This window comes from Saprolegnia parasitica (assembly GCF_000151545.1).
Source record: "Saprolegnia parasitica CBS 223.65 unplaced genomic scaffold supercont2.1, whole genome shotgun sequence".
Taxonomy (NCBI): Eukaryota; Oomycota; class Saprolegniomycetes; order Saprolegniales; family Saprolegniaceae; genus Saprolegnia; species Saprolegnia parasitica.
In genome coordinates, this window is record NW_012156395.1 from 230080 (window position 1) to 253216 (window position 23137).

General features: G+C 58.8%; 11 protein-coding genes across 11 annotated transcripts; 8 read left to right on the top strand and 3 right to left on the bottom strand.

Moving 5' to 3' along the window:
• Positions 1-306: 306 nt before the first annotated feature.
• Positions 307-1519, bottom strand: SPRG_00080 (hypothetical protein). Its single transcript, XM_012338196.1, has 2 exons — positions 473-1519; positions 307-425 (listed from the first exon to the last, which is right to left on the bottom strand). Exons 1-2 carry the CDS (start codon positions 1513-1515, stop codon positions 374-376), a joined length of 1095 nt encoding a protein of 364 aa, XP_012193586.1. The 5' UTR covers positions 1516-1519; the 3' UTR covers positions 307-373.
• Positions 1520-2228: 709 nt separating this feature from the next.
• On the top strand, positions 2229-3419 carry SPRG_00081 (hypothetical protein). Its single transcript, XM_012338197.1, has 3 exons — positions 2229-2499; positions 2546-2773; positions 2818-3419. The coding sequence occupies exons 1-3, from the start codon at positions 2305-2307 to the stop codon at positions 3370-3372; spliced, it is 978 nt and encodes a 325-aa protein (XP_012193587.1). The 5' UTR covers positions 2229-2304; the 3' UTR covers positions 3373-3419.
• Positions 3420-4576: 1157 nt separating this feature from the next.
• SPRG_00082 (hypothetical protein) lies at positions 4577-6957 on the top strand. Its single transcript, XM_012338198.1, has one exon. It carries the CDS (start codon positions 4597-4599, stop codon positions 6928-6930), a length of 2334 nt encoding a protein of 777 aa, XP_012193588.1. The 5' UTR covers positions 4577-4596; the 3' UTR covers positions 6931-6957.
• A 205-nt stretch (positions 6958-7162) lies between these two features.
• SPRG_00083 (hypothetical protein) lies at positions 7163-8299 on the top strand. The gene is made up of 3 exons (XM_012338199.1): positions 7163-7379; positions 7424-7648; positions 7719-8299. The coding sequence occupies exons 1-3, from the start codon at positions 7188-7190 to the stop codon at positions 8271-8273; spliced, it is 972 nt and encodes a 323-aa protein (XP_012193589.1). The 5' UTR covers positions 7163-7187; the 3' UTR covers positions 8274-8299.
• Positions 8300-8581: 282 nt separating this feature from the next.
• On the bottom strand, positions 8582-11662 carry SPRG_00084 (hypothetical protein). Its single transcript, XM_012338200.1, has 2 exons — positions 8923-11662; positions 8582-8775 (listed from the first exon to the last, which is right to left on the bottom strand). The coding sequence occupies exons 1-2, from the start codon at positions 11602-11604 to the stop codon at positions 8662-8664; spliced, it is 2796 nt and encodes a 931-aa protein (XP_012193590.1). The 5' UTR covers positions 11605-11662; the 3' UTR covers positions 8582-8661.
• Positions 11663-11947: 285 nt separating this feature from the next.
• Positions 11948-12436, top strand: SPRG_00085 (hypothetical protein; the record flags this gene model as incomplete). Its single annotated transcript, XM_012338201.1, has 1 exon — positions 11948-12436. The coding sequence occupies one exon, from the start codon at positions 11948-11950 to the stop codon at positions 12434-12436; it is 489 nt and encodes a 162-aa protein (XP_012193591.1).
• A 1331-nt stretch (positions 12437-13767) lies between these two features.
• Positions 13768-15221, top strand: SPRG_00086 (hypothetical protein; the record flags this gene model as incomplete). Its single annotated transcript, XM_012338202.1, has 3 exons — positions 13768-14104; positions 14150-14702; positions 14750-15221. 3 exons carry the CDS (start codon positions 13768-13770, stop codon positions 15219-15221), a joined length of 1362 nt encoding a protein of 453 aa, XP_012193592.1.
• Positions 15222-15677: 456 nt separating this feature from the next.
• SPRG_00087 (hypothetical protein) lies at positions 15678-16314 on the top strand (the record flags this gene model as incomplete). The annotated part of the gene is made up of 2 exons (XM_012338203.1): positions 15678-16237; positions 16263-16314. The coding sequence occupies 2 exons, from the start codon at positions 15678-15680 to the stop codon at positions 16312-16314; spliced, it is 612 nt and encodes a 203-aa protein (XP_012193593.1).
• Positions 16315-17367: 1053 nt separating this feature from the next.
• SPRG_00088 (hypothetical protein) lies at positions 17368-17964 on the top strand (the record flags this gene model as incomplete). The annotated part of the gene is made up of 1 exon (XM_012338204.1): positions 17368-17964. One exon carries the CDS (start codon positions 17368-17370, stop codon positions 17962-17964), a length of 597 nt encoding a protein of 198 aa, XP_012193594.1.
• A 72-nt stretch (positions 17965-18036) lies between these two features.
• SPRG_00089 (hypothetical protein) lies at positions 18037-18867 on the top strand (the record flags this gene model as incomplete). The annotated part of the gene is made up of 1 exon (XM_012338205.1): positions 18037-18867. One exon carries the CDS (start codon positions 18037-18039, stop codon positions 18865-18867), a length of 831 nt encoding a protein of 276 aa, XP_012193595.1.
• Positions 18868-20376: 1509 nt separating this feature from the next.
• SPRG_00090 (glyceraldehyde-3-phosphate dehydrogenase) lies at positions 20377-21631 on the bottom strand. The gene has a single exon (XM_012338206.1). The coding sequence runs from the start codon at positions 21591-21593 to the stop codon at positions 20553-20555; it is 1041 nt and encodes a 346-aa protein (XP_012193596.1). The 5' UTR covers positions 21594-21631; the 3' UTR covers positions 20377-20552.
• Positions 21632-23137: the final 1506 nt, after the last annotated feature.

A 23137-nucleotide genomic window follows, 5' to 3' on the forward strand; every position in this document is an offset into this window, starting at 1 on the left:
TTTCGGCGAACTTGGCCCCAGATGTGGTCTACTAGATCCATGACACTGTACTTGTGGCCGCGCACGACCTCCTTGTACGAACCACTCATGACAGACACATGCTCAAGTGATCTGGGGCCAAGTACAAGCTCACCCAAATGCGACTATGGCGCGTCTCGTGTGTCCCCCAACGACTTTTTCACAAGGAATAATGGCGTTGTTTAGGAAGGAACCAGCGGACTCATTTCTTTGAGTCACGACCCCAGCGCCGACGTGTGCGACGCTGGCAGCAAGAACAGACTACGATGGACCAGCGTAAAATGGTAGGAACAAGCGACTCAACTAGTCGGTCGATTGCACAGGGCTGCAAAGGATGGTGTCTTGGCGAACGAGCTCAATGGCGACGTTTGTGCACGTAGCAAGCTCTTGTCGCAACCGGTTTTCGTCTCGTCGACTGAGCATGCAGCAAGCCAAACGTAATGTTGTGCTGTACGGGGCGTGGCTGCCATGGATGCCCTTGGTCAACGCCGCGATATCGCGCTGGTCGAGTTGCCAATCGCAGTGGATGGTGCGCACGCCGGCTTGGATGATTCGCTGAAGGTCGTCGCCGACAAAGCTCCCGTTGCGGTCACTCGCAGCACAGTTGGGCCAGCGTAAGATGTCAAGGCGGTCCGAGCGCCCCGCCCACTCGAGAATCGCTCGGCGGCTTTCGACGGAGAAGCGGACGTCGTGGAGCTTGATGTATCGGACACGAGGCGCGACGGTCCACGTTTGGTGTGTGGCTGGACGCGCATCCATGCTAATGTCGAAAAGCTGGAGCTCATCAAGAGCCGACAAGTGGGGCAGCGCGGGCAAGAGGCAGCTGAGGTCCGTGGCGTAAGCAGACTGCCCACCGAGCACGAGCTTGACGAGGCTGCCCAAGTTGAGCATCGCCAAAGCGGCTTCAAAGCGGTGATAACCTGGCAGGGTAAAGTACTCGAAATGCGTGACGTGGCGGAGCATAAGGCCGTTGGCGACAATGCCGGCGCGAACGGCCGATGATTCGCGCAACGCGAGGTGCGACAGCGTCGGGGACGTAGCGATGGCGCGCGCGAGACCCGTGCAGTCGCCCACCCCAAAGCGGTACAGCGTCAAGCGCACGGCGCAATCGGAAGCCAGCCATCGGGCAATGGGAGCGGTCAAGGCAGTCTCATTCGCGTCGCAGTGCACGGTGAGCTCGGACACGCGGTGCATGAGCACAGCCTCGAGCACCCGCGGGTTCTCGTGGACTTCTGCGCGCTGGAGATTCGTGCATTGCGCTATCAGCTGACAGACTTTGTCGTTGTTCGTCGAGCGCTCGGTTATCTTGCAAGTGAGCTGTCCGACTTTGGCGACCCACGCGGCGAGGAACGAGAAAAAAGGCTCTTCGGACGGCGCCGGCAACGGAGGGCTGCCGAACGCGGACGCGCGAAGCGGGGCCTCGATGAGGATGTGGACCGAGTTGATGATGGGCATGGCCGCCGACAAGCCATCGAGGTTATTGTAGCACACGTTCATGACCTGTGGCTCGGGCCACACCTTGCTTGGTGTGGCAGTCGCGAGGAGGAGACGCAAGAGCGCCGCCAGCGGGGGCGAAAGAAAATGTGCTGGCAGGGCTGAGAGGACGGAAAGCACATCTTCGGCCGACGACGTGTACTGTACGATGGCGATGAGAACGGCGTCGAGGTCGACGATGGACGCCCGGTGCCAAGGCAGGTCGCTTGAGTCGCTGCTGGGCCTTAGCCATTCCTGTTACAATGATTAAAACGTTGTGAAGTTGTATCCGGCGCTTCGTATTCATATCCGGACGCATACGCCTCGCTTGCTGTGAGCATGGTGCGGGCGAGCAGTCGAGTCGTGCGAACCACAAGTTGGGGCATTGGACGTTCATCTACAAATCCGAGAGCCCCGACCTGCAGCAGCGCGTGTCGTACCAAAGGATTTACTTCTCATTTGGAATCAAGCGCACTGTGGCGTGGAATGAGCCATTTCAACGAACCTGGAACGTCGTCTCGGATCCAAGCGCACAAGCCGCCAGCTCGTGAGAATCGCATGGTCACTGTAGGGGATAAGATGCGTTAGACTACCACTCCGCAACGTCGATCCACGCATGGGTCAGCGCAGCGTATGCACACTATCAATCCAATCGGGGCAAGTTGAGTGCAACTAGACGATCCTATCGATTTTGCCCAACTGTACGTGGCACGGTGTCGATTACTCCAAACATCCCACGCCGCCTCCCACGCCTTCTTCATCCTCGCTCACTTTTCAATCTTCCAGCAACTGGATCAACTCAACACTAATACCATGTCGGCAACTACCGTGTGCGTGACGGGCGGCTCGGGCTTCCTCGGCTCATATGTCGTCAAGCTCCTCCTCGAGAAGGGCTACCGCGTCAACACGACCGTGCGCGACGTCAACGACGCCAAGAAGGTCGCCCATCTCCTCGCGCTGCCCGGCGCCGCCGAACGTCTCGAGCTTTTCCAAGCCGACCTCCTCGAGGTAGATTTCTAGTTTTGCTTGGTCAGCGCCACGACCATTGATGTAGGAAGGGTCGTATGACAAGGCGATCGAAGGCTGCGCGGGCGTCTTCCACACGGCGTCGCCCTTCTTTTTGGCCAACCAAACGCACGAGTCGCTTGTTGTGCCGGCGCTCCAGGGCACGCGCAATGTCCTCGACACGTGTGCGCGTCACCCTAGTGTCCGTCGCGTCATTGTGACATCGTCGACAGCGTCGGTGTACGTGCATCTCGGCACCAAGCCCGCCGACCAAATCGTATGTGATTCTAGCTTCTGCGCGCCTCTCACGCATGCATGTAGTTTACCGAGGCCGACTGGAGCAACGTCGAGGGCATGGAGGCTCGTGGTATGTGGTACTGCGTGAGCAAGACTTTGGCCGAGCGCGCCGCCTTGGACTACCCTAAGGAGCACTCTGTGGCGTTTGAAGTCGTCACCATGTGCCCGACCATGATCTTTGGCCCGATGCTGCAGCCCGTCTTGAATGAAAGCAGCCAAGTGGTCTATAACCTGCTCACGGGCGTGACCAAGGAAGTACCCAACAACGCGCGGGCGGTCGTTGACGTTCGCGATGTCGCGGCGGCACACATTGCCGGATTTGAAGTCGCGGCGGCCAGTGGGCGCTATATTCTTGTGGCAGAAACCACCGACGACTTTGAGATCCGCGACGCGATCGTCAAGGCCGCACCGAGCGCGCTAAACGTGCCTACAACCGCGCCACCCGCGGTCCGTGCGGCGCGCACGGCGGTGGATATGGCCAAGGCCACGAAGGAGCTCGGTATTTCGTTCCGGCCCCTGGACGAAATGGTCCAAAGCACGTGCGACAGCTTGCAGCAGCATGGGTTTGTGCGGTTTTAAGTGACCATCTCCAATGTACATCGTCGTACATCTTGAGTACTTCACCGTTGGCACTTGGTGCTCTCATTAGAGCTATGACTCATGGAGATGAAGGAAAACCTCTTGATGAGTGGCTTGTCGGCTATGCGGTCACCAGAAGCGCGATCAAGTTGGTTGTGCCACGTGTGTCGAGGGCCTGTTCAACTTCAAGAATCCAAGCCACCGTATCCGGATTATATCCGGATCGATGCGTAGCAAAGCCCCACAGGGCTCCTCGCAGGTACACTGGCCGCGTCGCTTCGACGAGGGCCGTTCGCAGGGTGCTGTGTGTACACATATGACTGTATGTACAAAGTGTTTGTGGATTTGGCTTGGTGGTGTGAATGCTCTATGCGAACAAAGCGTCCTTGGCATACAAAGATCCACGAGGACGTGCGCCACGGTGCGCGGCTACTCCAAGAGCTACTCATAGTCCTCCTTTTAATACAATCTGCAACTGCGTCTCGCAGCCTGTATTATGATGTCTGCAATGTGCTTGGCGATCGTCGTCACAGCCCCAGATCTATGGCTTTGCGTAGACGTGAGTTCGTGTGGCTGTCGATCGTTCGACGCGTAGAGGCTGATCAGCACACGGGATGCGCCACGCGGATGATATGCTCGGCTGCTTCGCTCGACCCCGCCGTAATCGCATGAAAATGCTGTCGCGAGGCCGCGCCACTTCCTGTGCTGCTTGGTCTACACAGCTCGACCAAGCAATCGGTCAAGCATTGGGCCGTGCGCCTCGAACTCCTCCGTAGCCACCTCGTCGATCGCTGCAATTGTGAATTGCACCCAGGAGGAAGCTGCATATGCGTTGTGACAAGTCCGACGGCAATGTCAATATCACCTTTGCAAAGGTATTCAGTTTGGCATTCTGGTGGCGACGGCGATGTTGAGCTATCGATGCACGCCGGCGGATGCCAGCCTCGTAGGATTCTTCTCACACGCCTTGCGTCACGGCGTATCATCGCCTCGTACATCCTATATCGGCGACGACGCAGCTGCGCCAGCGTACGGTAAGAACTGCCGTCGGCACGACCTGATTCGACTTTGCAAAAACATGCATTTTCACAGGGCATCGAAGATCGCCGCTTCGTAGCCAATCACGACGTTGGCTATCAAGTCGCGAGCCAATCGCGTGCGCGCCGCGGGATTGTGACATGCTGCTCGGATGCCACTTCGACACTGCCAGTCAAGCTCCTCAGCATGGCCGTGGGAACCGTGCTCGTGCTTCTCTGCCAGGCCTGGCGCCTCTTCCTCACGCTCACCTCCGACCCGTGGAGCCTCCCGCTTCTGCAGCTCGTCCGTGAACCAACACTCTCCGTGCGCCCGCCGCCGACGGTCCATCTCGCGACGAGTACGCCATGGACCAACGCATCCACAGCCGTCACGCTCGTGTCGTGGCCTGGCCGCCGCGTCTCGTACAACACGACGCCGATGACGGTGGCCACGTCCTTTGGCGACGTCGTCTACAACAAGACCTGCAACGAGACGTGGTTCGCACCACCGCGCAACCTGCCGCGCGGCCTCGACATGCCGATCCCGACGAACCGCTGGTGGGGCAACTGGATCGCGTACAGCGAAAACCACACGGACGTCTGCGCGTGGGCGAGTCCGTATGCGATCTGCCTCTTCCCGACGTCGATCGGCGTCTGGTACCCGCCGGACCGCCGCGTCTTTGGCAACTTTTCAGGCATTGGCGACTCGCCGCAGTACTACTACCACGACATTGCGAGCGACGTGGTCGTGTCTGCGGCCGAAGTCAATAGCACCAAAGGCGCGCGCTTCCACGTGGTCTCGTGGGACGACCTTGGCGTCACCGTCCGCGCGTCCGTCGGCAAGCACTCGATGGCCTCGTCGGTCGTGAGCGGCATGGCCTACTTTACATCGACGTACAAGGGTCTCTCGCCGCTGCTGCGCGCCAACCGAACAATTACTGCGATCAACGGCGTCAACGTTTCCGCCGGCATGGTCTTCAACGCCTCGGCCAAGCTGACGCTGACGCTCAACAACTCGCGGACGTGGATCGTATATGCGTCGCCGCCAGTGACGTGGCGCCTCACGCGCGCGATGAGGCTGCGTGCGGCACCGTACGATGGACACATTCGCATCGCGCTGGCGCCGGACGGTGACGAGGTGTATGACGCGCACGCCGACTGCGTCGTCCACGGTGGGCGCGTTGATCTCGCAGCCACGTCGTACAGCTTTCATTGGAACACGTCGGGTGCCTGCGCGTCGGGGCTTCTCCACTTTGGCCTGCAGCACCACATCGACACGCTGGATACGACGACGGCGCGTCAGCTCGCGACGCCGCGTCTCGAATCGTCGACGCGCGGCTGGCTATACCCGCTCGTATCGCCGGCCCTTCGCTGGACGTTCCACGAACGTTCGCTTGTGCCCGCGACGTTCTTGCCGCGCTTTCCAGCGCCACCCGCGCGTCTGTTGCGCGCGAACCTCACCGCGATCCTCCAGGACGACATCTTGTCCAACTGGACGATGGAAGTCAACGGGTCGTACTACTTTAACGGCAAGGCCGCGCAGAAGTTCGCGTCGCTCTGCCTCATGGCGTCCGACAAGACGGTGGTCGGGAACGCGTCAGCGTACCTGCGCACGTGCCGGCGCAAGCTCGAGATCGCGCTCACGCGGTTCATTGACAACACGTGGACATTCCCGCTGGTCTACGACGGCCTCTACCGCGGCGTCGTGAGCAGCCAAGGCTTTGCGCAGAACGAGACGTACGCGGACTTCGGCAACACCATGTACAACGACCACCACTACCACTACGGGTACTGGGTCACGGCGGCCGCGATCGCCAACCACGTGCACCCGAACTGGACGCGCTTGTCGGCGCTCAACGCCCGGGTTGAGACGCTCATCCGCGACGTCGCCAACACGAACCGGAGCGACTTGACGTTCCCGACGTTCCGGTCCTTCGATTGGTACAAGGGCCACTCGTACTCGCACGGCGCGACGGCCATGACGGACGGGAAGGACCAAGAGAGCTCGTCCGAAGACATCAACTTCCACTACGGCCTGACGCTCTTTGGCCGCGTCACGAAGCGTCGGCCGATGGAAACGCTCGGACAACTCATGCTGACGCTGAACGCGCGGTCGGCGCGCACGTACTTTCTCATGCAAGACGATAGCACGGTGCAGGACGCGCGCATGCGGCCCAACAAGGTGCTCGGCATCATCTTCGACAACAAGGTCGACTACACGACGTGGTTCTCGAACGAGACCCACTGCATCCACGGCATCCAGATGCTGCCGACGACGCCCGTGACCGAGTTTGTCCGAACGACGCAATTCGTGCGCGAAGAGTGGACCCAAGTGCTCTCGACGCTGCCGATCGTGACCAACGACACGATCGCCAACAACAACACGTGGGCGTCCATCATGTTTTTGAACTACGCGCGGCTCAACCCGGACGCCGCGATCGCCAAGCTCGCGACTGTGCCCATGGACGACGGTCTCTCGCGGTCCTGGGCGCTCTATATGGCTGCGTCCCAGCCAGGCGAGTCCCATACCGAGTCTAGTTAGTTGTCCTATCGTCAAAAAATACACCGACACTTTGAGTGCTGTCTCTGTGGTTTCGCGTTCGTGATGGCATTCTCTTCTTTTGGGGCCGAGCACAAGCCCTTACCTAGAGAGCAATCTGATGTGCACGAGACCGTTGGCGGCGACGAGTTGGGCTGACCGTGCTGGTTTGGATCGACTCGACTCGACGATGACAGGCAAACCTGTCAAACTTAATAGATTTGCCATCGAAACACAGGGAACACGAGTTTGCACTTGTCATGACTGCGACCGTGTGCGTGACGGGCGGCGCCGGCTTCCTCGGCTCGTACGTTGTCAAGCGCCTTCTCGAGAAGGGTTACCGCGTCAAGGCGACCGTACGCGACCCCACGAATGCGGCCAAGGTCGCCCACCTTCGCGCCCTGCCCGGCGCCAGCGACCGGCTCGAGCTTTTCGCCGCCGACCTGCTGCAGGTTCGCCTCCTGCCACCATGACACAATATAAACGGTGCACGCAGCCAGGTGCCTTTGACAAGGTTGTCGAAGGTTGCGCCGGTGTCTTTCACACGGCGTCGCCCGTGCAGCTCAAGGCCTCTCGGGATGCGCTGGTTGCGCCGGCGGTGCACGGCACACTCAACGTCCTCACGTCGTGCGCTCGCGTGCCAAGCATCCGCCGCGTCGTCCTCACGTCGTCGGTCTCGGCCGTCTACATGCACTGCGGCACCAAGTCGCCCGACCACATTGTACGAACGACCTCCATCGCCCCGAATCCTTTGGCAGCTCGGACGCCCATTTCTTATCCCGTCGATGTAGTTTACCGAAGCCGACTGGAGCCCGAAGGACCGACTGGAAGCCAATGCAATGTGGTACCCGCTGAGCAAGACGCTGGCCGAGGAGGCAGCCATGACCTTTGTCCAGACGCAGCGGCCGGCGTTCGACCTCGTGACCATGTGTCCTGCGTGGATCTTTGGTCCGATGCTCCCACCGAGCATGAACGAGAGCAGCGAAATTGTGCGCAGCTTCTTTGGCGCACACGTCGTTGGCCACTTGGTGCGCAACGTCGTTGACGTCCGGACGGTGGCCGACGCCCATATCGCTGGATTTGAAAACACGAAGGCGCAAGGTCGGTATCTCTTGATCGCGCACTCGTCCACGGAGCAAGAGCTCTGCGATGGGCTTCGTGTTGCACTGCCGACCCTCGCCCACCAATTGCCAACCACGCGCGTGCCCGACGCGCAGATGCCACAGGTGCGCTTCGACTGCAGCAAAGCTGTGGACGACCTCGGTCTGCGCTTCTTGTCGCTGCAAGAAACGCTCGGAGCAACGTGCGCGACCATGCTCCAGCACGGCTTTCTCAACCCTAAATAGCATGATCAATGATGCTCTGCCACTGATGCGCTGCATTGGATGTTGACGGTCCAGCTGGACGGGTTAGGTGTGGGTTAGGTGTAGGGTTGAGGATGTGTTTTTGTCAAGGGATTTCCTTGGTATTTATCCAGCTGACCGGCTTGGTGCCTGGGAGGTGGTGGCGAACGATATACAAGAGTCGTTTAATACCATCGACGTATCGCTTCGCCTTGTGCGTGTGCGTTCAACTCAACTTGTTTGTCCCGACACATTATTCTACTTGGTCGCGGCGACTCCGCGCCTGCGTTTGCCTTATCGATTGCACTTGCTTGTGGGAGAAAAACATGGGCTTTCAAATGGTTATTGAATGCAAATCAAACCTTACCCATTGTCGGGCCGCTCGTCGGCCTTAGCGCTGACTCGCATGGTGCTTGGCACGCTTGGTACTTGGCATCGAAGTGGCCACGGCCCGCTTCTTCGTCGTATCTCGGAGGTACGCAATGCAAGCCTCGATGCGCAGACGCTTATGAATCGTAGACTCATCTCGGCAGCCGTCACCCCGTCCATCGAAGCAGTGCTTACAGTTGCAGTCAAGATCACCCTCCGATTCTAACTGTAGCAATGGTAGAGCCGCTGCTACTAACGCTTGGCGGCTAGACGCGTATTTCACCGGAAGCTTGTCGTCAAGCAAGCGGATCATCGGGTAGAGCACCGAGAGGGTGTACTGGAGACGCGGGTACTGGTCGGCTTGGCCAACCTTTTTGAGGAGGCCCGCGACAAAACGAGGTACGTGCGACGGCGAGAGATGGTCGAGAACGAGCAAAACAACGAGCATAGCGTTGTTGCCATCACTGTCGTTGTACGAGTGCGGTCTATCCAAGAGCGACTTGGTCAAGCCTACCAGCGCGTTGGCGATCGCAGTCGCATCGGCGACAGCGACATGCAAGCCTTGATCGAGGGCGCGCAGCAACGCACACGCCGTGGTATCACAGCGGAGTCTCCACGAAGCCGAGACGGTGGCGACGAGATCTCGCTCGAGACCCAGCCATTGGTGCAGACGTGCGAGCCGCTGGTTGCGCACCCACTTGTACTCATCTCGGGCAACATCGACATACTGCGCCTCCAAAGCGTCTTGAACCAACGGCAAAAGTGGCGTTGGCGACGCCGCGTCCATGTCCAAGATACCAGGCAAGAGCTCAAGAAGCGGCGCCATGGCCACGGGATATCGCTGCACGATCGAGACCACAGAGCCGACGGGTGCGACGAAGCTGCGGATGGCAGCGACAAGCGTCGACGGGAGCCGCGAGCCAAACCAGGACGACGTAGTTGACGCTTCGGAGGCGGCGCGCGCTTCGAGTTGGAGCATGGCACGCAGCGCACATGTTCGTTGGCCGATCGACGATCTCTCGCAATCTTCCTTCTCGTCTCGGAAACGAACGACGTTGGCGACGACAGTGTGCCAAAGCATGACGATGAGCTCGGAAAAGTACGGCTGCTTGTACTCTGCCAGTGCATCGAGCAGCGCCATGACGAGCCGGAGCGTCGCGGCGAGGCCAGCCCAGTCCAAGTACGCGTACGCGTGATTCTTGTGCCAATCGCCCAAGCTCTGGTCGACCAGCTGGACAATCGCGGCGCCGACGTCTTCCCAGCCAAACTCAACGCACGTCGTTTTGAGCCACACAACGCCGTCGCAGCGCTTCGCGTCGTCAAAAACGTCGATGCAGTGCGTCACGTAGAGCGACCGGAGCAGCGCCGAGCGAGACTCCGAGACAAACGCTGTCATTGCCTTGCGATCGGCGTCCGTCGTCGGCACGTCCGTGTCGCCGAGCATCTCCATGACGGCGGTCGCCAGCTCGGACAAGGTCGCGTACCCAAGTGGCAGCGCCTTGTGCGGGGCGTGGAAAGCGTCTTGAAGCAGCTGGAACGCCGCAGCAAAACCGAAAAGTCGCACGCGGTGTTTCTTGGGCCAAAAGAGAAGCACCCGAGACGAGAGATACATCAGTGACTTGGTGGCGACCCACTTGCCGACGGTGCGTCCGACGAGCAGCGACGTGGCCAAGTCGTTTGGCAGCGGCGTCTGCGGATGCATTTCAACATCGATGATCGTGCGTGGCGGCGGCAGAATCGGCTCGAACGTCGTGCCAAAGTTAGTGACAAAGTCGGGTACCGGCTGCAAGTCGAGGTCAACGTACGAGTTGTCGCGCGCATAGACGCCAAAGTCCTTGTGTTCGTATTGCTCGTCCTCGTCGACATAACCCGCGTCGACGGCCGCGGCGTCGCAGCCCTTGATGACATTATCGAGGTGCGTTGGGTCGTAGCCATCCGGATTTGGAGTTTTTGGTAGGACGTCGCGAGGCTTGACTTTGTAAAGATACGCCGCCGCCTGGCCTGCGCACTGGTTGGCAATGTCGAATGCCAGCTCGTCGTCGAGTTCGTCCTGCTCATCGTCGTCAAGCACGTCATTGATGTTCGGGATGAGCCGGTAGATGGCGTCACGCACGTCTTCCAGCGCTTCCTCCGTGGGCTCTTCGCGTGTTGCGTCCGTCAGCCACACGAGCGCGACGTCAAACGTCCCGGCAGTCACCAGGCTGTCGATGATGTCGGGTTTGAAAGCGTACTTATCGACGCAGAGATCTGTGTTGGGGGCGCAGCGATACGCATACGTGGTTGCCAACTGGCGTGGCACTGCCGCCAACGACGACAGCACCGACACAGTGTCCTCCCAGTAGGGAGGTGCCGTGCGCTGCGTCGGCGCATCGACGTGCTGCACAACGTAGACAAGGTACGCACAGCGTCCAACTGAAATGGGTGCAAGCTTAACGTTGCAGTCGACGTACCACGCGGCGCAGTCGTCGCGCCATCGATCGGGAAGCAGCTCGAGTAATTCCGAGCGCATTTCGTGCGTGATAATGACGTCTCGGGGGTGTGGCGAATCGAGCGCCACGACCATCGTCCACGAAGCCTCGCAGGTGTCGAGCGGCGAGAGGCGCGGGGTCGTGTTGATGCCATCGATCGTCAAGTGCGAGAGTCTAAAGACGCACGACCCGAACGGACCAGCAAGTTGGGTCGACATGTCATCGAAGACGCTTGCGTTGACTGTGAGCTTAACATCGTTTGCGGGCACGATGCACGCGCCGTCAGCGGTCACAAATGGCGCGAGGTCGTCGTCGGTGACGTCGGCCCATAGCACCGAATGGCCCAAAGCGTTGCAGACTTGAACGCCGGTGAAGGTTCCGTCATAGGAAAGCGAGTGCACGAGCGAGCCATCGTCGTCCAGGTCCTTGACTGCCGTCGCATAGCCAACGCCCAGCGCCTTGATCGCTGCCTTGGTCCGCGTCAGCCCTTCTGCCATCTTTTTGTGCAGCGGCAAACTCGATTTGCCAGTTGTATCCGGATGCGCATCAGGTACATCCGGATACAAGCTGCATCAATGGCGCCGCTCTTCGCGCGCTCGGACTTGTAGCCTTGGAGGCTTCCCATCCGCACGCTTCCAGTGTCGTTGAAGCGCTTCGAGTGGAATGTGAGCTCGAACGAGGTTGTCGACGCCGCAACGCTGACGGACCTTGCGACCGCCGTCGGGCTCGAGCATATCTTCTCTGCAACTGCTTTGGTCCGCTGGCGACATGTCCGGCCGCGGCGCCAATGCTATCGCAACTGGAGTCGCTCTCGTCGTCCATCGACTGGGCAATGGCACCATGGAGGCATTGCTCGCGGGCTTGTCGTCGGTTCCGGCGCTGACATCGCTTGAGCGTCGCCATTGCTCTTCGTCGACGGAGCTTCTCATGGAGACACTCGCGACGACGTGCATGCATCTCGAGACGCTGCGTGTCAGCGATGAGCAGTTGACGCGGCGCCAGGTCGTTGTTGTCCTCTCTGGCACGCTGGACCTGCCGCGCTTGACGTCGCTGAGCATAACGATCCGGCTCTCTCCCATGCTCGACGTGCTTCCGGAGCTTGTTGCCGCGGGCCGCCGGCTCCGGACGCTCCACTTGGAGACCATTGTCCACGGCGGAGAGCATGGAGGTGCTGGTGAAGGCAAGCGCGCGCTCTGTCGGGCGCTGGCACTTATCCTGAACGTCCCGTTTGTTGTGGACGCGCTGCCAGAAGATACCGATGCGTTTGTGGTCGACGCCCTTGGGCCGCGCGCCGATCGTGGTGATCGATGTCGTTTGATTTTCAGATAAACTCAAAAACACTTGTGTTTTGAATCTGAATTGAGACGAGCTTCTGTAGCTCGTGCAGTACCACCAGAAAAACCAAATCGCACGCACCGTCGTCGTCGTCCACTATGCCATACATAGTCGCATTGTAGCTCGTGAGAAAGGCTGAGACCCCGTTGGAAGCGACATTCGATCGACTCGGTTGTTGTACATGTAGTACTAGAGCTAGTACTAGTATTGTGCCATTCACAGACGATATTGGATACCGTTGTGTTCATCGTGGTGTTGCGACGTGACGACGCACGGCTGCTACAGAGACATCGACCTTTTTGAGAACGACATGATGCGTTGCCATCGTGCCACGGACACCCCAAAGGAAAAAAGTATCAATGTTTCAAGTATAGAATGCACGCGACAACATCCGCTTTGCTTGGCAGTATGCGAACCCAGTGCGTCCGACCAAAAGTCATCGACTTCGGACGGGACGTCGTCGACTCGCGCCCGGTAGATCGACTTGTATTACCGTCTCGCCTGCACCCCCAGTAATTTGCTCGCTGTCGTCGCCCACCCGCGTGTCGAAGAGTTGATTCGCAAGCTGCAGCGCTCGGCCACCGCGACGCCGCGCCTCGGGCATCACTTGGACACAAAGCCATCGACATCGTCTGCCAGCCCCTCGATAAACGGGACGTCGTCGACTCGCCCCTGGTAGAATGTCCACGTCACCTTCTCGTCCACACAAAGCACCAGAAAGCGGTGCGCCATCAAAACCATTTTCTTTCTTCACCCAGAGGTCGGCAACATATTGGCCGGCGTTGGCGAGCCCTGGCAGCACCTTTAGCACATCGGAGAGGCGCATCAAGATGGACAGTGTCGTCAACTGCGGCACTTGCAGCACGCCAACGAGAACGAATGTGACCTGTACGCGTCTCACACGCTCCTGGATGACGCGGAGCATACGGAGACCCACGCCCGTCAGCTGCACGCCTGTCGTCGCGAGAACAGCTCTGTCGACGCCGAGAGGTCGAGCTGCTGGAGGTCGAGCGTCGTCAGCGCAGGCATAGACGACAAGCCTGCGATCAAGGTCTCGATGTTGTTACTGCCCACTTTGTCGCCAGTGAGCGACGTGTAGCCACTGCCTGACACACACCGTCGTTCTTGACGCTGTCGCTTATAAAGATCTAGTAGGGTTATCTCGTTTGCACTGGATTGGCTGCTGGACCACGAGCTTCCACCAATCCGATCTCGCATCCGGATAAAAAGTTAGAAGCGGATATGCCCGTTGAAAGCTCGAGCGACACAGCACCCTGAGAACAGAAAACAAAACGACCGACAAAGAACGCACGCCTCAGGCCCGCATGACGCCGCCAGATGCGCTCGCGCTTCCGCACGTCGTCGAGGCGATTGCTACGGGTTTGGGCAACCAGGACGACCTTGAGAGCTTCCTCCGAGCGGTGCCACGATCGCTCTGGACGCCGGCGCTCACGGCCTTTCTCGACTGCAACACGGCAGCGCCGCATTCGGTCTGCGCCAACTGGCCGCGCATCGAGCTACGCGACATGGACTTGTCGCCTGAGGTCTTGGCGCTGCTCGCGGCGACGCTGCCGCTGCGTCCACGTATTCAACTCCGGTGTCCGATCCTGGACGCAGAGCAACTGGCCTCGCTCGTCGCCGCCGTCGGACCTGCGCTCAATAGTGTCACTCTCCATTTCCATAGCAGGAGTGAGACTAATGGTCAAGGCCATGCGGTCAGCAGCCTCCTCTTGCAGCGCTGCCCGCATCTGCGCCGTGTAGTCATCTACGTGGTGTTCATCCTGCCGACCGGGAGTATTGAGCTCAACGATCTGCTTGCAGTCGTCGCCCACCGGCATGTCAAAAAAATGATTATCACCCTGCCGCGCGCGCCGCCGCGACTCGGGTATCTTTTGGCAGCGTGGCTCTCGACGGCGCCAGCGACGAAGCTCAGATTGTCCCATGTCGCCCAGATGGACCACGATGCTGTCATCGCGTTCTGCGATGCACTGCAAGCCAACACGACGCTGACAAAGCTCGCCATGTACAACGCACCTGCCCTCGGCGGCTTCCATGGTCGCACGCTCCCAGTGTCGTTGAAGAGCTTGGATTGGCATGCTCGCCCCAACACCGTCGTCGACGATGCAACGCTGACGGACCTTGCGACTGCCGTCGGGCCCACGCAGCTGGAGCGTCTCATTTGCAGCGTCTTTGGCCAGTTGGCGGCATGCCCGGCGGCGGCGCCGATGCTCGCGCAACTCCAGTGGCTCACGGTCTCCGGGTTGAACGACAACGACATGCCCGCATTGATCGCGGGCTTATCGTCAGTCCCAGCGCTGACATCTCTTCATTTTTTTATTGCGACCTCTCGTTGTCGACGGAGCTGCTCATGGAGACGCTTGCGACGACGTGTGTGCATATTGCCACACTTCACATCTACGCTCCGCATGCGACTCGCGACGGGGCCTCCGCTGTTTTCGCTGGTACGGTGCAATCGCGGCACTTGACGTCGCTGCGCGTGTCGATGGACCTCTTCGACGTGCTCGACGTGCTTATGGAGCTTGTTGCCGCGGGCCGCCACCTTCGGACGCTCCACTTAAAGATCACCTTCCCCAACGAAGAGACCGCTTTGTTGCTTGAAGCCAATGAAGCCAAGCGCGTGCTCTGTCGGGCGCTGGCACTGACCCAGAACGTTCCGTTTGTTGTGGACGCGCTGCCAGAAGATACCGATGCGTTCGTGGTCGACGCCCTTGGTCCACGCGCCGATCGTGGTAGTCGCTGTCGTTTGATTTTCACGTAAACTCAAAAACACTTGCATTTTGAATCGCAATTGAGACGATATTTTGACCGCTCGATCTTGCGGGCGCTACCGCTCGTTCAAAAGTTTCTGTTTGGCCTTCGGAAGCGTCTGATCGAGGACGATGCGATCGTGGTCGACGCGCTCGGTTCGCGTCCGCAGCAGCAACGATTATTTCATCTTAGTTTGACATGACTACCAAATGTCTATGGTGGGCGCTACCGTTGGCTTTTGCGATGCGTTATCAGCCAGTACGACGCTTTGCGAGCTCAGTCTCATATGAATGGCCTTGTTATCACCAACGTACCTGGCCTTGGTGGCTTGCACCAAGGCTCTGCAGTGGCGTGTGGCTTTGGATGTCGACACTGCGACGTTTGCTCACGTTGGATTGGCTATTGGAGTCCGACTTTCTGCCAATCGGATCGTGCATCCGGATACGACATTTAGACGCTGATCAAGATGACCGACAACGAGCGCAAGCAGACGGGGGATCGTCCGACGCCGCCCGACGCGCTCGCCCTTCCGCACGTCGTCGAGGCCATTGCGATGTGCTTGAGCGACCAGGACGACTTTAGCAGCCATCTGCACGCGGTGCCACGATCTCTCTGGACGCCGGCGCTCTCGGCCTTTCTCGACTGCAACTCGACAACGCCGCATTCGGTCCGCGCCAACTGGCCGCACATCAAGCTGCGCGACATGGACTTGCAGCCTTCGGTCTTGGCGCTTCTCGCGGCGACGCTGCCGCTGCGTCCACGTATTCAACTGCATTGCTTCATCCTGGACGCAACGCAACTGGCCTCACTCGTCGCCGTCCTTGGCCCTGCGCTCAGCAGCGTCCGTCTTCATTTTCTTGGCCACCACGTGGTCGATCGCCAAGTCCACGCGATCTCTAGTCTCCTCTTGCAGCGCTGCCCGCGTCTGTGGCAAGTGTCCATCCGCGTGGGGATCAACTGGGCGACCGACATTGTCGAGCTCAACGGCCTGCTCGATGTCGTCGCCCACCCGCATGTCCACGACTTGTCTATCAGCCTTATCAGCCTGCAGCCCGCGACCACCGTACCACGACTCGGCCATCTCTTGGATTCTTGGCTCTTGACGGCGCCTGCGACGAAGCTTAGATTGGTCTGTGACGCGGCAATGGACGACGATGACATGATGGCCTTTTGCGATGCGCTGCAAGCCAACACAACCCTCCAAAAGCTCACCATCAGCCACGTCCCGAGCCTCGGTGGCCTCCACGGCCGCACGCTTCCATTGTCGTTGAAGCGCTTCGAGTGGAATGTGAGCTCGAACAAGGTTGTCGACGCCGCAACGCTGTCGGACCTTGCGACCGCCGTCGGGCTCGAGCATCTTCTCTGCAACTGCTTTGGTCCGCTGGCGACATGTCCGGCCGCGGCGCCAATGCTATCGCAACTGCAGTCGCTCTCGTCGTCCATCGACTGGGCAATGGCACCATGGAGGCATTGCTCGCGGGCTTGTCGTCGGTTCCGGCGCTGACATCGCTTGAGCGTCGCCATTGCTCTTCGTCGACGGAGCTTCTCATGGAGACGCTCGCGACGACGTGCATGCATCTCGAGACGCTGCGTGTCAGCGATGAGCAGTTGACGCGCGATGGGGCCACCGCTGTTCTTTCGGGCGTATTGCAATCGCCACTCTTGCCTTCTACTGTACTCACGACAACTTGACGACGCTGAGCCTCTGGATGCGTCTGCTGGATGCGTTGCATGTGCTTCCAGAGCTCGTTGCTGCGGGCCGCCACCTTCGTCGCCACATCTTGATGGCCATCGGGCGCGACAACTACGACATGGAAAAACGCGCGATCTACCAAGCGCTGGCACTGACCCACGACGCCCATTTGTGGTCGACACGCTGCCAGAGGACATGGATGGATCCGTCGTCGACGCGCTTCGTCGACGCGCCGATCGGTCCCGCCGTTGCAGCTTGTTTCTCTAATCTTGCAAGACATTAAAGTGTTGTTAAGCGTGTTTCTGCCTTGTGGAGAGCTCGCTCACGCGACGTTGGCCTGGATCGGATTGGTTATAATATAACCAATCCGATCCAGGCAATATATTATATTGCCGATTTTCACCCAATCCGATCGCGCATCCGGATACAAGATTCCAAAGCTGGATTGCAAGCACAAACCGAGATGGCCGACAGCAGGCCCCAGACCAAGGTGGCTCGTCTGACGCCGCCCGACGCGCTCGCCCTTCCGCACGTCGTCGAGGCCATTGCGATGTGCTTGGGCAACCAGGACGACTTTAGTCGCTTCCTGCATGAGGTGCCACGCTCGCTATGGACACCAGCGGTCGCTGCTTTTCTCAACTGCAACACGGCAATGCCATCATCGGTCAGCGCCAACTGGCCGCGCATCGATCTGCGCGACATGGACTTGCCGCCTTCGGTCTTGACGCTGCTCGCGGCGACGCTGCCGCTGCGTCCACGCATTCAACTCCAGTGCCCGATCCGACAGGCGGCGCCACTGGCCTCGCTCGTCGCCGTCGTCGGCCCATCGCTCGGCAGGGTCACTCTCCATTTGAGCAGCAACGGTGTGGCGAATGGCCGAGGCCGAGTGATGAGCGACCGTCTCTTGCAGTGCTGTCCACATCTGCGTGAAGTGATCATATCCGTCGTGCCACGCCAGGCGAACCAACTGGTCGAGCTCAACGATGCGCTCGGTGTCGTCGCCCACCCGCATGTCGAAGAGTTGTTTCTCAACCTGCGGCACGCGACCGCCACGCCATGACTCGGGCATCTTTTGGCCACATGGCTCTCGACAGCGCCGGGCCGATTCCTCAAATTGGCCAACGTCGCCAACATGGACGAGCGCGCTGCCATTGCATTCTGCGATGCGCTGCAAGCCAACTCGTCGCTGCGAGAGCTTATTGTCAGCAACGTCCCCAGCCTCGGTGGCTTCCACGGTCGCACGCTCCCAGTGTCGTTGATTACGTTGGATTGGAACAGCCGCGTCAACGAGGTAGTCGACGACGAAACGCTGACAGACCTCGCGACCGCTGTCGGCCGCACGCAGCTCAAGCACCTTGTCTGCAATGTCTTTGGCCAGCTGGCGACATACCCGGCGGCGGCGCCAATGCTCGCACAATTGAAGTGGCTCATCGTCTCCGAGTTGCACGCCGACGACACGGCGGCATTGATCGACGGCTTGTCGTCGGTCCCGGCGCTGACGTCTCTGGGTATTTTGAAGTGCAGCCTCTTGTTGTCGACAGAGTTGCTCCTCGAGACGCTCGCGACGACGTGCGTGCATCTCACCAAGCTCAAAGTCCGTGATGGGCATCCGACTCGCGACGGGGCCACCGCGGTTTTCGCTGGCGTGCAGCGATTGCCGCACTTGACGATGCTGAGCATGTCGATGCGCCTCTCCGACGTTCTCTATTTGCTTCCGGAGCTCGTTGCCGCGGGCAGCCAACTCGACTTACTCGACTTGGGAACGATCGTCATGGACGAAGAGACTGTTCCGGAGCATCGCTCGGACACAGGCAAACGCGCGCTCTATCGGGCGCTGGCACTTATCCAGAACGTCCCATTCGTCGTGCACGACCTGCCAGAAGATATCGATGCGTTTGTGGTCGAAGCTCTTGGTCTTGGACCGCGCGCCGATCGTGGTCATCGCTGTCGGTTGATTTTCTAAACTCAAAAACCTTTGCATTTTGAATCGCATTTGAGACGCGGTGGTCTATAAGGCGGCTACTGCCACAATTGGTCATAAAAAGGGCAGCATATCTGTCGCGTGACCAACAGAGCTGCCGTCAACACATCGGCGTCGAGGCAACCGCCTTGAACGAAGCGCTCGTCCCGGTGCGCGGTAGGATCGAAGATGCGTTTGTGGCATCCGCGCCACGTTTCCGCACCGATGATGGGATCACCGTTCAGCGTACAGAGAGCGAGCGAGGTACAAGAGTCGACCGAAAGAGGAGTGTTTGCTCCAGAGATATCCGAGTCCACTGTCAAATACCCGTTCCCATCGGTCTAAACTATCGCGTGGTCAACGAGCGGATCGAGTTGCGTCGACAAACGCTAGGGACGTGTTTTTTCCGAGAGATGAACAAGAGACTATAAAACGTCATCTCTATAGACGTCTTGAGGAGCGACTCAAGTCAGATATTGCAAGACCTGGTTTTATTGCGCAGGGGTGCACAAATGACCGTGAGTCTTTTTCTCCACATGAAAGCCACTGCCTGACACCAAGAGTACATAAATCCAATATTGGATTTATGTACTTTTGCACACACCGCCGTCCTTGACGCCGTCGCTTTGAAAGATCTAGGGTTCTCATGCTTGCACTGGATTGGCTGCTGGACCACGAGCTTCCACCAATCCAATCTCGTCTCTGGTTGGAAACTACTAGTACTAACGTACATGATGGTACTTTGAATCGTTTGCTCCATAAAGTCTGCTCTCTGCTGCTAAAGCAATTATGTAGAGCAAGTGTCTTATTCGCAACATAACACCGGGCCATGCACCTTTTGGACCGTGATACGTAGCTGGATCATGATCCCTCCGTGCGCAGCTCACTCCCAACGACCAATTGCTGGCGCCGACTCCCACGCGTTCAGGCGTAGCACTACACATGCGGAGTCTTTGAGTTAGTTTTTGCTAATTTAGTTTCACAAACACGTTCGATTAATTGAAACGTCACTCGTGCCAGCAATGCAATTGCGCTACTGCCTGAGGCATTTAGAACGTGTGAAAACGTAAAGCGATATTGGTGAATAGTGGGTGACGCACACTGCAGCTTGTGTACTCTTGATCGAGAGTCGCGTGCGGTTGGCTATACTACAAGGTTGTCCATCTTGGGTTGTCGCTAGTACGCATCCAACGACTAACGGTTTCGTGGGTCGATCTCCCACAGGCAAACCATTCCGAGCAGTGTTCTGTTGTCATCCCCCTGCCTGCGTGTAAGTACTCGGCTCGGTCCAAGAAGAGAGCAGGCTCAAACTGTAGACGTCGGTCGTGGTGCAGCGTTGGTAGACTCGTAAGCTCAGTGCTACTACGATCGTCTTCAGCATCTTAGCGTGCTCCCAGCCCTAACCCTATTCGCCTCCATCAACCACGCTCCGACCTCGATCCCCCTCCAAGCACTCATGCCACTCCACCGACAACCTTCTTTAACCCGTTCGGACGTTTTAAAATACTAAAGTTGTGATAGTACGGTGTATATATTCATAATCAATAGTCAGCTATCTAACGAGCTACGAGGCCCGGCGTGCGCTTCCGCCGGCCATAAAAATCAGTGCAAAACGCATCTTGAGATGATGCTGTCGCGTCTTCTTGCGTCCTTCGATCGTCCGCGTCGCGACTGTGCAGCGACAACCTTTACTTTTGGTCGATCGTCGCCATGTGCAGCACGAGGTCGACGAGGCGGTTCGAGTAGCCCCACTCGTTGTCGTACCACGACACGAGCTTGACAAAGTGGTCGTTGAGCGCAATGCATGCGTTGGCGTCAAAGATGGACGAGCGCTTGTCCGAGACAAAGTCCTGCGACACGACCTCGTCCTCGGTGTAGCCGAGGATGCCGGCCATCGGACCTTCGGACGCTGCTTTCACGGCTGCCTTGATCGCTGCGAGCGACGCGCCGCGTTCGAGGCGCACCGTGAGGTCGACGACCGAGACGTCGGGCACCGGCACGCGGAACGCCATGCCCGTGAGCTTGCCGTTCAGTTCGGGCAGCACCTTGCCGACGGCCTTGGCCGCGCCCGTCGAGGCCGGAATCACGTTGGCGCCGGCGCCACGACCGGCGCGCCAGTCCTTGCCGCCGCGCGACGGTCCGTCGACCGTGAGCTGGTTGGCCGTCACGGCGTGCACCGTCGTCATCAAGCCTTCAATGATGCCAAAGTGATCGTGGATGACCTTGGCGAGCGGTGCGAGGCAGTTGGTCGTGCACGAGGCGTTCGAGACGACGTGCGCGGAGCCGTCGTACTTGTCGTGGTTGACACCCATGACGTACATGGGCGTGCTGTCTTTGGGCGGCGCCGAGATGATGACCTTCTTGCAGCCGCCGTTGATGTGCTGGCTGGCCGCCTCGGTCGTCGTGAAGACGCCGGTGGACTCGCAGACGTAGTCGGCGCCGGCGTCGCCCCACGGGATCTGCGCCGGGTTGCGCTCTGCAAAGATGCGGACGACGTGGCCGTCAATGACGAGGTTGCCGTCCTTGGCCTCGACCGTGCCCTTGTAGCCGCCGTGCGTCGAGTCGTACTTGAAGAGGTAGACCATGTAGTCCAGGTCCATGAACGGGTCGTTGATGGCGACGACCGTCGCGTTGGGGTTGGCAAATGCGGCGCGGCAGACGAGGCGGCCGATGCGGCCAAAGCCGTTGATGCCAAGCTTGACGGTAGTAGTATTGACGATGGGCGCCATGAGGGTGGTGGGTGGTGGGTGGTGGTGGAGAGTTGGGAAATGAGCTCCATGCCAACGACCCGCGTGGCAGAGAAAGAAAAAGACGACGCGGCTTCTCTGCGGCCAGCGTCGACGGCGACAGCGAGTCTTGAGTGCGACAGGCAGGTGAAAGTATCTTTGGCGCGTTTTTTGTGGCGCGTCACCGTGGGACGCCGAAATTTCGTCCATCCTCAGCGCGATGTCCCTGCAAGAAGCACTCTGCATTGGAATACGACCAAGACGACGACGACGAAGAAGAAGAGGTCCCTGCGATGACGGCTAAAAGAAGAGAACGAGCCTGAGAATGCTTTAAAAGTAAGGAATCGGTTGATGAAAATCAGGTAGCCTCCATGATTTCTGAAGAATGCCATCGGGATGGATACTCGGAGATTGAATCTCGCCGTGGCGGTCGTCTACAGCAATCGTAAAGCCATGGTCTAGAGAGCGGTCGATGCACTGGTGTGATGGCAACCCTGTCAAAGCTCATGGGCGCAACGCTGGTACGAGCTAGGTGGGAAGCGACTCTAGCGACGGACTATAAAATTTGAAAAAGACGCACCGTGCATGCTTTATGATACCACGCGCCTGTGTCAGTAGCGCACTGATATGCGCGTAGAAAGGGCGATTGACTACCAGACGTCATGCCAATGGCTGTCCGCCCTCCTCCCATCCCATAGAACCCACGACCATCGCTCGTGTCCATGACACGACCAAGATACGGCTGTTGACGAAGAAGACGCCGCTCGCCTAGGCATCGCAGAGCTACGGCTCTGGCACATGCAAAACTACCAAGTAGGTTCTGATACTTCCATGGAATAGCTCGCTATTGAGTACGACAATCTTATGAGCAGAGTCAGAAGCAGATAACAAGAGTTCTCTGCCATCGATCCTCCTGGTTGACGGCAGCCGCAGACTCGCAGCCGCAGTGGCAGCCGCACGTACCGGTACCAGAGCTCGCCATGTCTCTGCCACCCCTCCGGTCACCTGCCTTTGGCAGGCTGCTTGGTTGCCGGCTCGGTTCCTGCGGAGTGGGCTGTAGGAAACCTCGTTGTGAGAGGAAGTGAAACTGATGTAGATGTATCCCATTTGCAGTGGAAGAGAAAGATGGATATTACGTTTGGTCGTGTTAAGCCAGCGCTGGACACGCGCGTTTCGCGGAACTACACAACACATGAGCGCGTTGCCTTTCTCCCATTGGCTTCGGTCGCCCGAGTGACGGAGCCACGACAATGCGTGACAGCGTCTTCTTCCGCACTATTGCGCGCGCCGAGGCCCAAAGCTTGGAACTCGATCAGGAAAGGATGTTTCTATTGGCTCAATTCTTGATTATTCTAGCTAATCACAAGATTTGATTCACGAGTCGTGAATTAAATAGTGTGAGATCCATTCAGCACAACGACAAGTCGCAGCCCACAGACGCGCCGGCGCCACGTAGCAGCCAGGTATACATCTCCACACACTTGTTGAACGACGTAAATGTCGTTTCCGACGCTGCACGTGGCGCAATCACGCGCAAATCCATTTTC

Excerpts from the sequence above, each read along its gene's own strand:
- SPRG_00080 (XM_012338196.1), bottom strand. The coding sequence starts at position 1,515 with ATGAACGTGTGCTACAATAACCTCGATGGCTTGTCGGCGGCCATGCCC. Across the intron at positions 426-472 it reads ATCCATGGCAGCCACGCCCC|ACGAAAACCGGTTGCGACAA; the intron begins GTACAGCACAAC and ends TCAGTCGACGAG.
- SPRG_00081 (XM_012338197.1), top strand. The coding sequence starts at position 2,305 with ATGTCGGCAACTACCGTGTGCGTGACGGGCGGCTCGGGCTTCCTCGGC. Across the intron at positions 2,500-2,545 it reads TCCAAGCCGACCTCCTCGAG|GAAGGGTCGTATGACAAGGC; the intron begins GTAGATTTCTAG and ends CCATTGATGTAG. Across the intron at positions 2,774-2,817 it reads CCAAGCCCGCCGACCAAATC|TTTACCGAGGCCGACTGGAG; the intron begins GTATGTGATTCT and ends GCATGCATGTAG.
- SPRG_00082 (XM_012338198.1), top strand. The coding sequence starts at position 4,597 with ATGGCCGTGGGAACCGTGCTCGTGCTTCTCTGCCAGGCCTGGCGCCTC.
- SPRG_00083 (XM_012338199.1), top strand. The coding sequence starts at position 7,188 with ATGACTGCGACCGTGTGCGTGACGGGCGGCGCCGGCTTCCTCGGCTCG. Across the intron at positions 7,380-7,423 it reads TCGCCGCCGACCTGCTGCAG|CCAGGTGCCTTTGACAAGGT; the intron begins GTTCGCCTCCTG and ends CGGTGCACGCAG. Across the intron at positions 7,649-7,718 it reads CCAAGTCGCCCGACCACATT|TTTACCGAAGCCGACTGGAG; the intron begins GTACGAACGACC and ends CCGTCGATGTAG.
- SPRG_00084 (XM_012338200.1), bottom strand. The coding sequence starts at position 11,604 with ATGGCAGAAGGGCTGACGCGGACCAAGGCAGCGATCAAGGCGCTGGGC. Across the intron at positions 8,776-8,922 it reads TGCTTGACGACAAGCTTCCG|CGTCTGCGCATCGAGGCTTG; the intron begins GTGAAATACGCG and ends ACGATTCATAAG.
- SPRG_00090 (XM_012338206.1), bottom strand. The coding sequence starts at position 21,593 with ATGGCGCCCATCGTCAATACTACTACCGTCAAGCTTGGCATCAACGGC.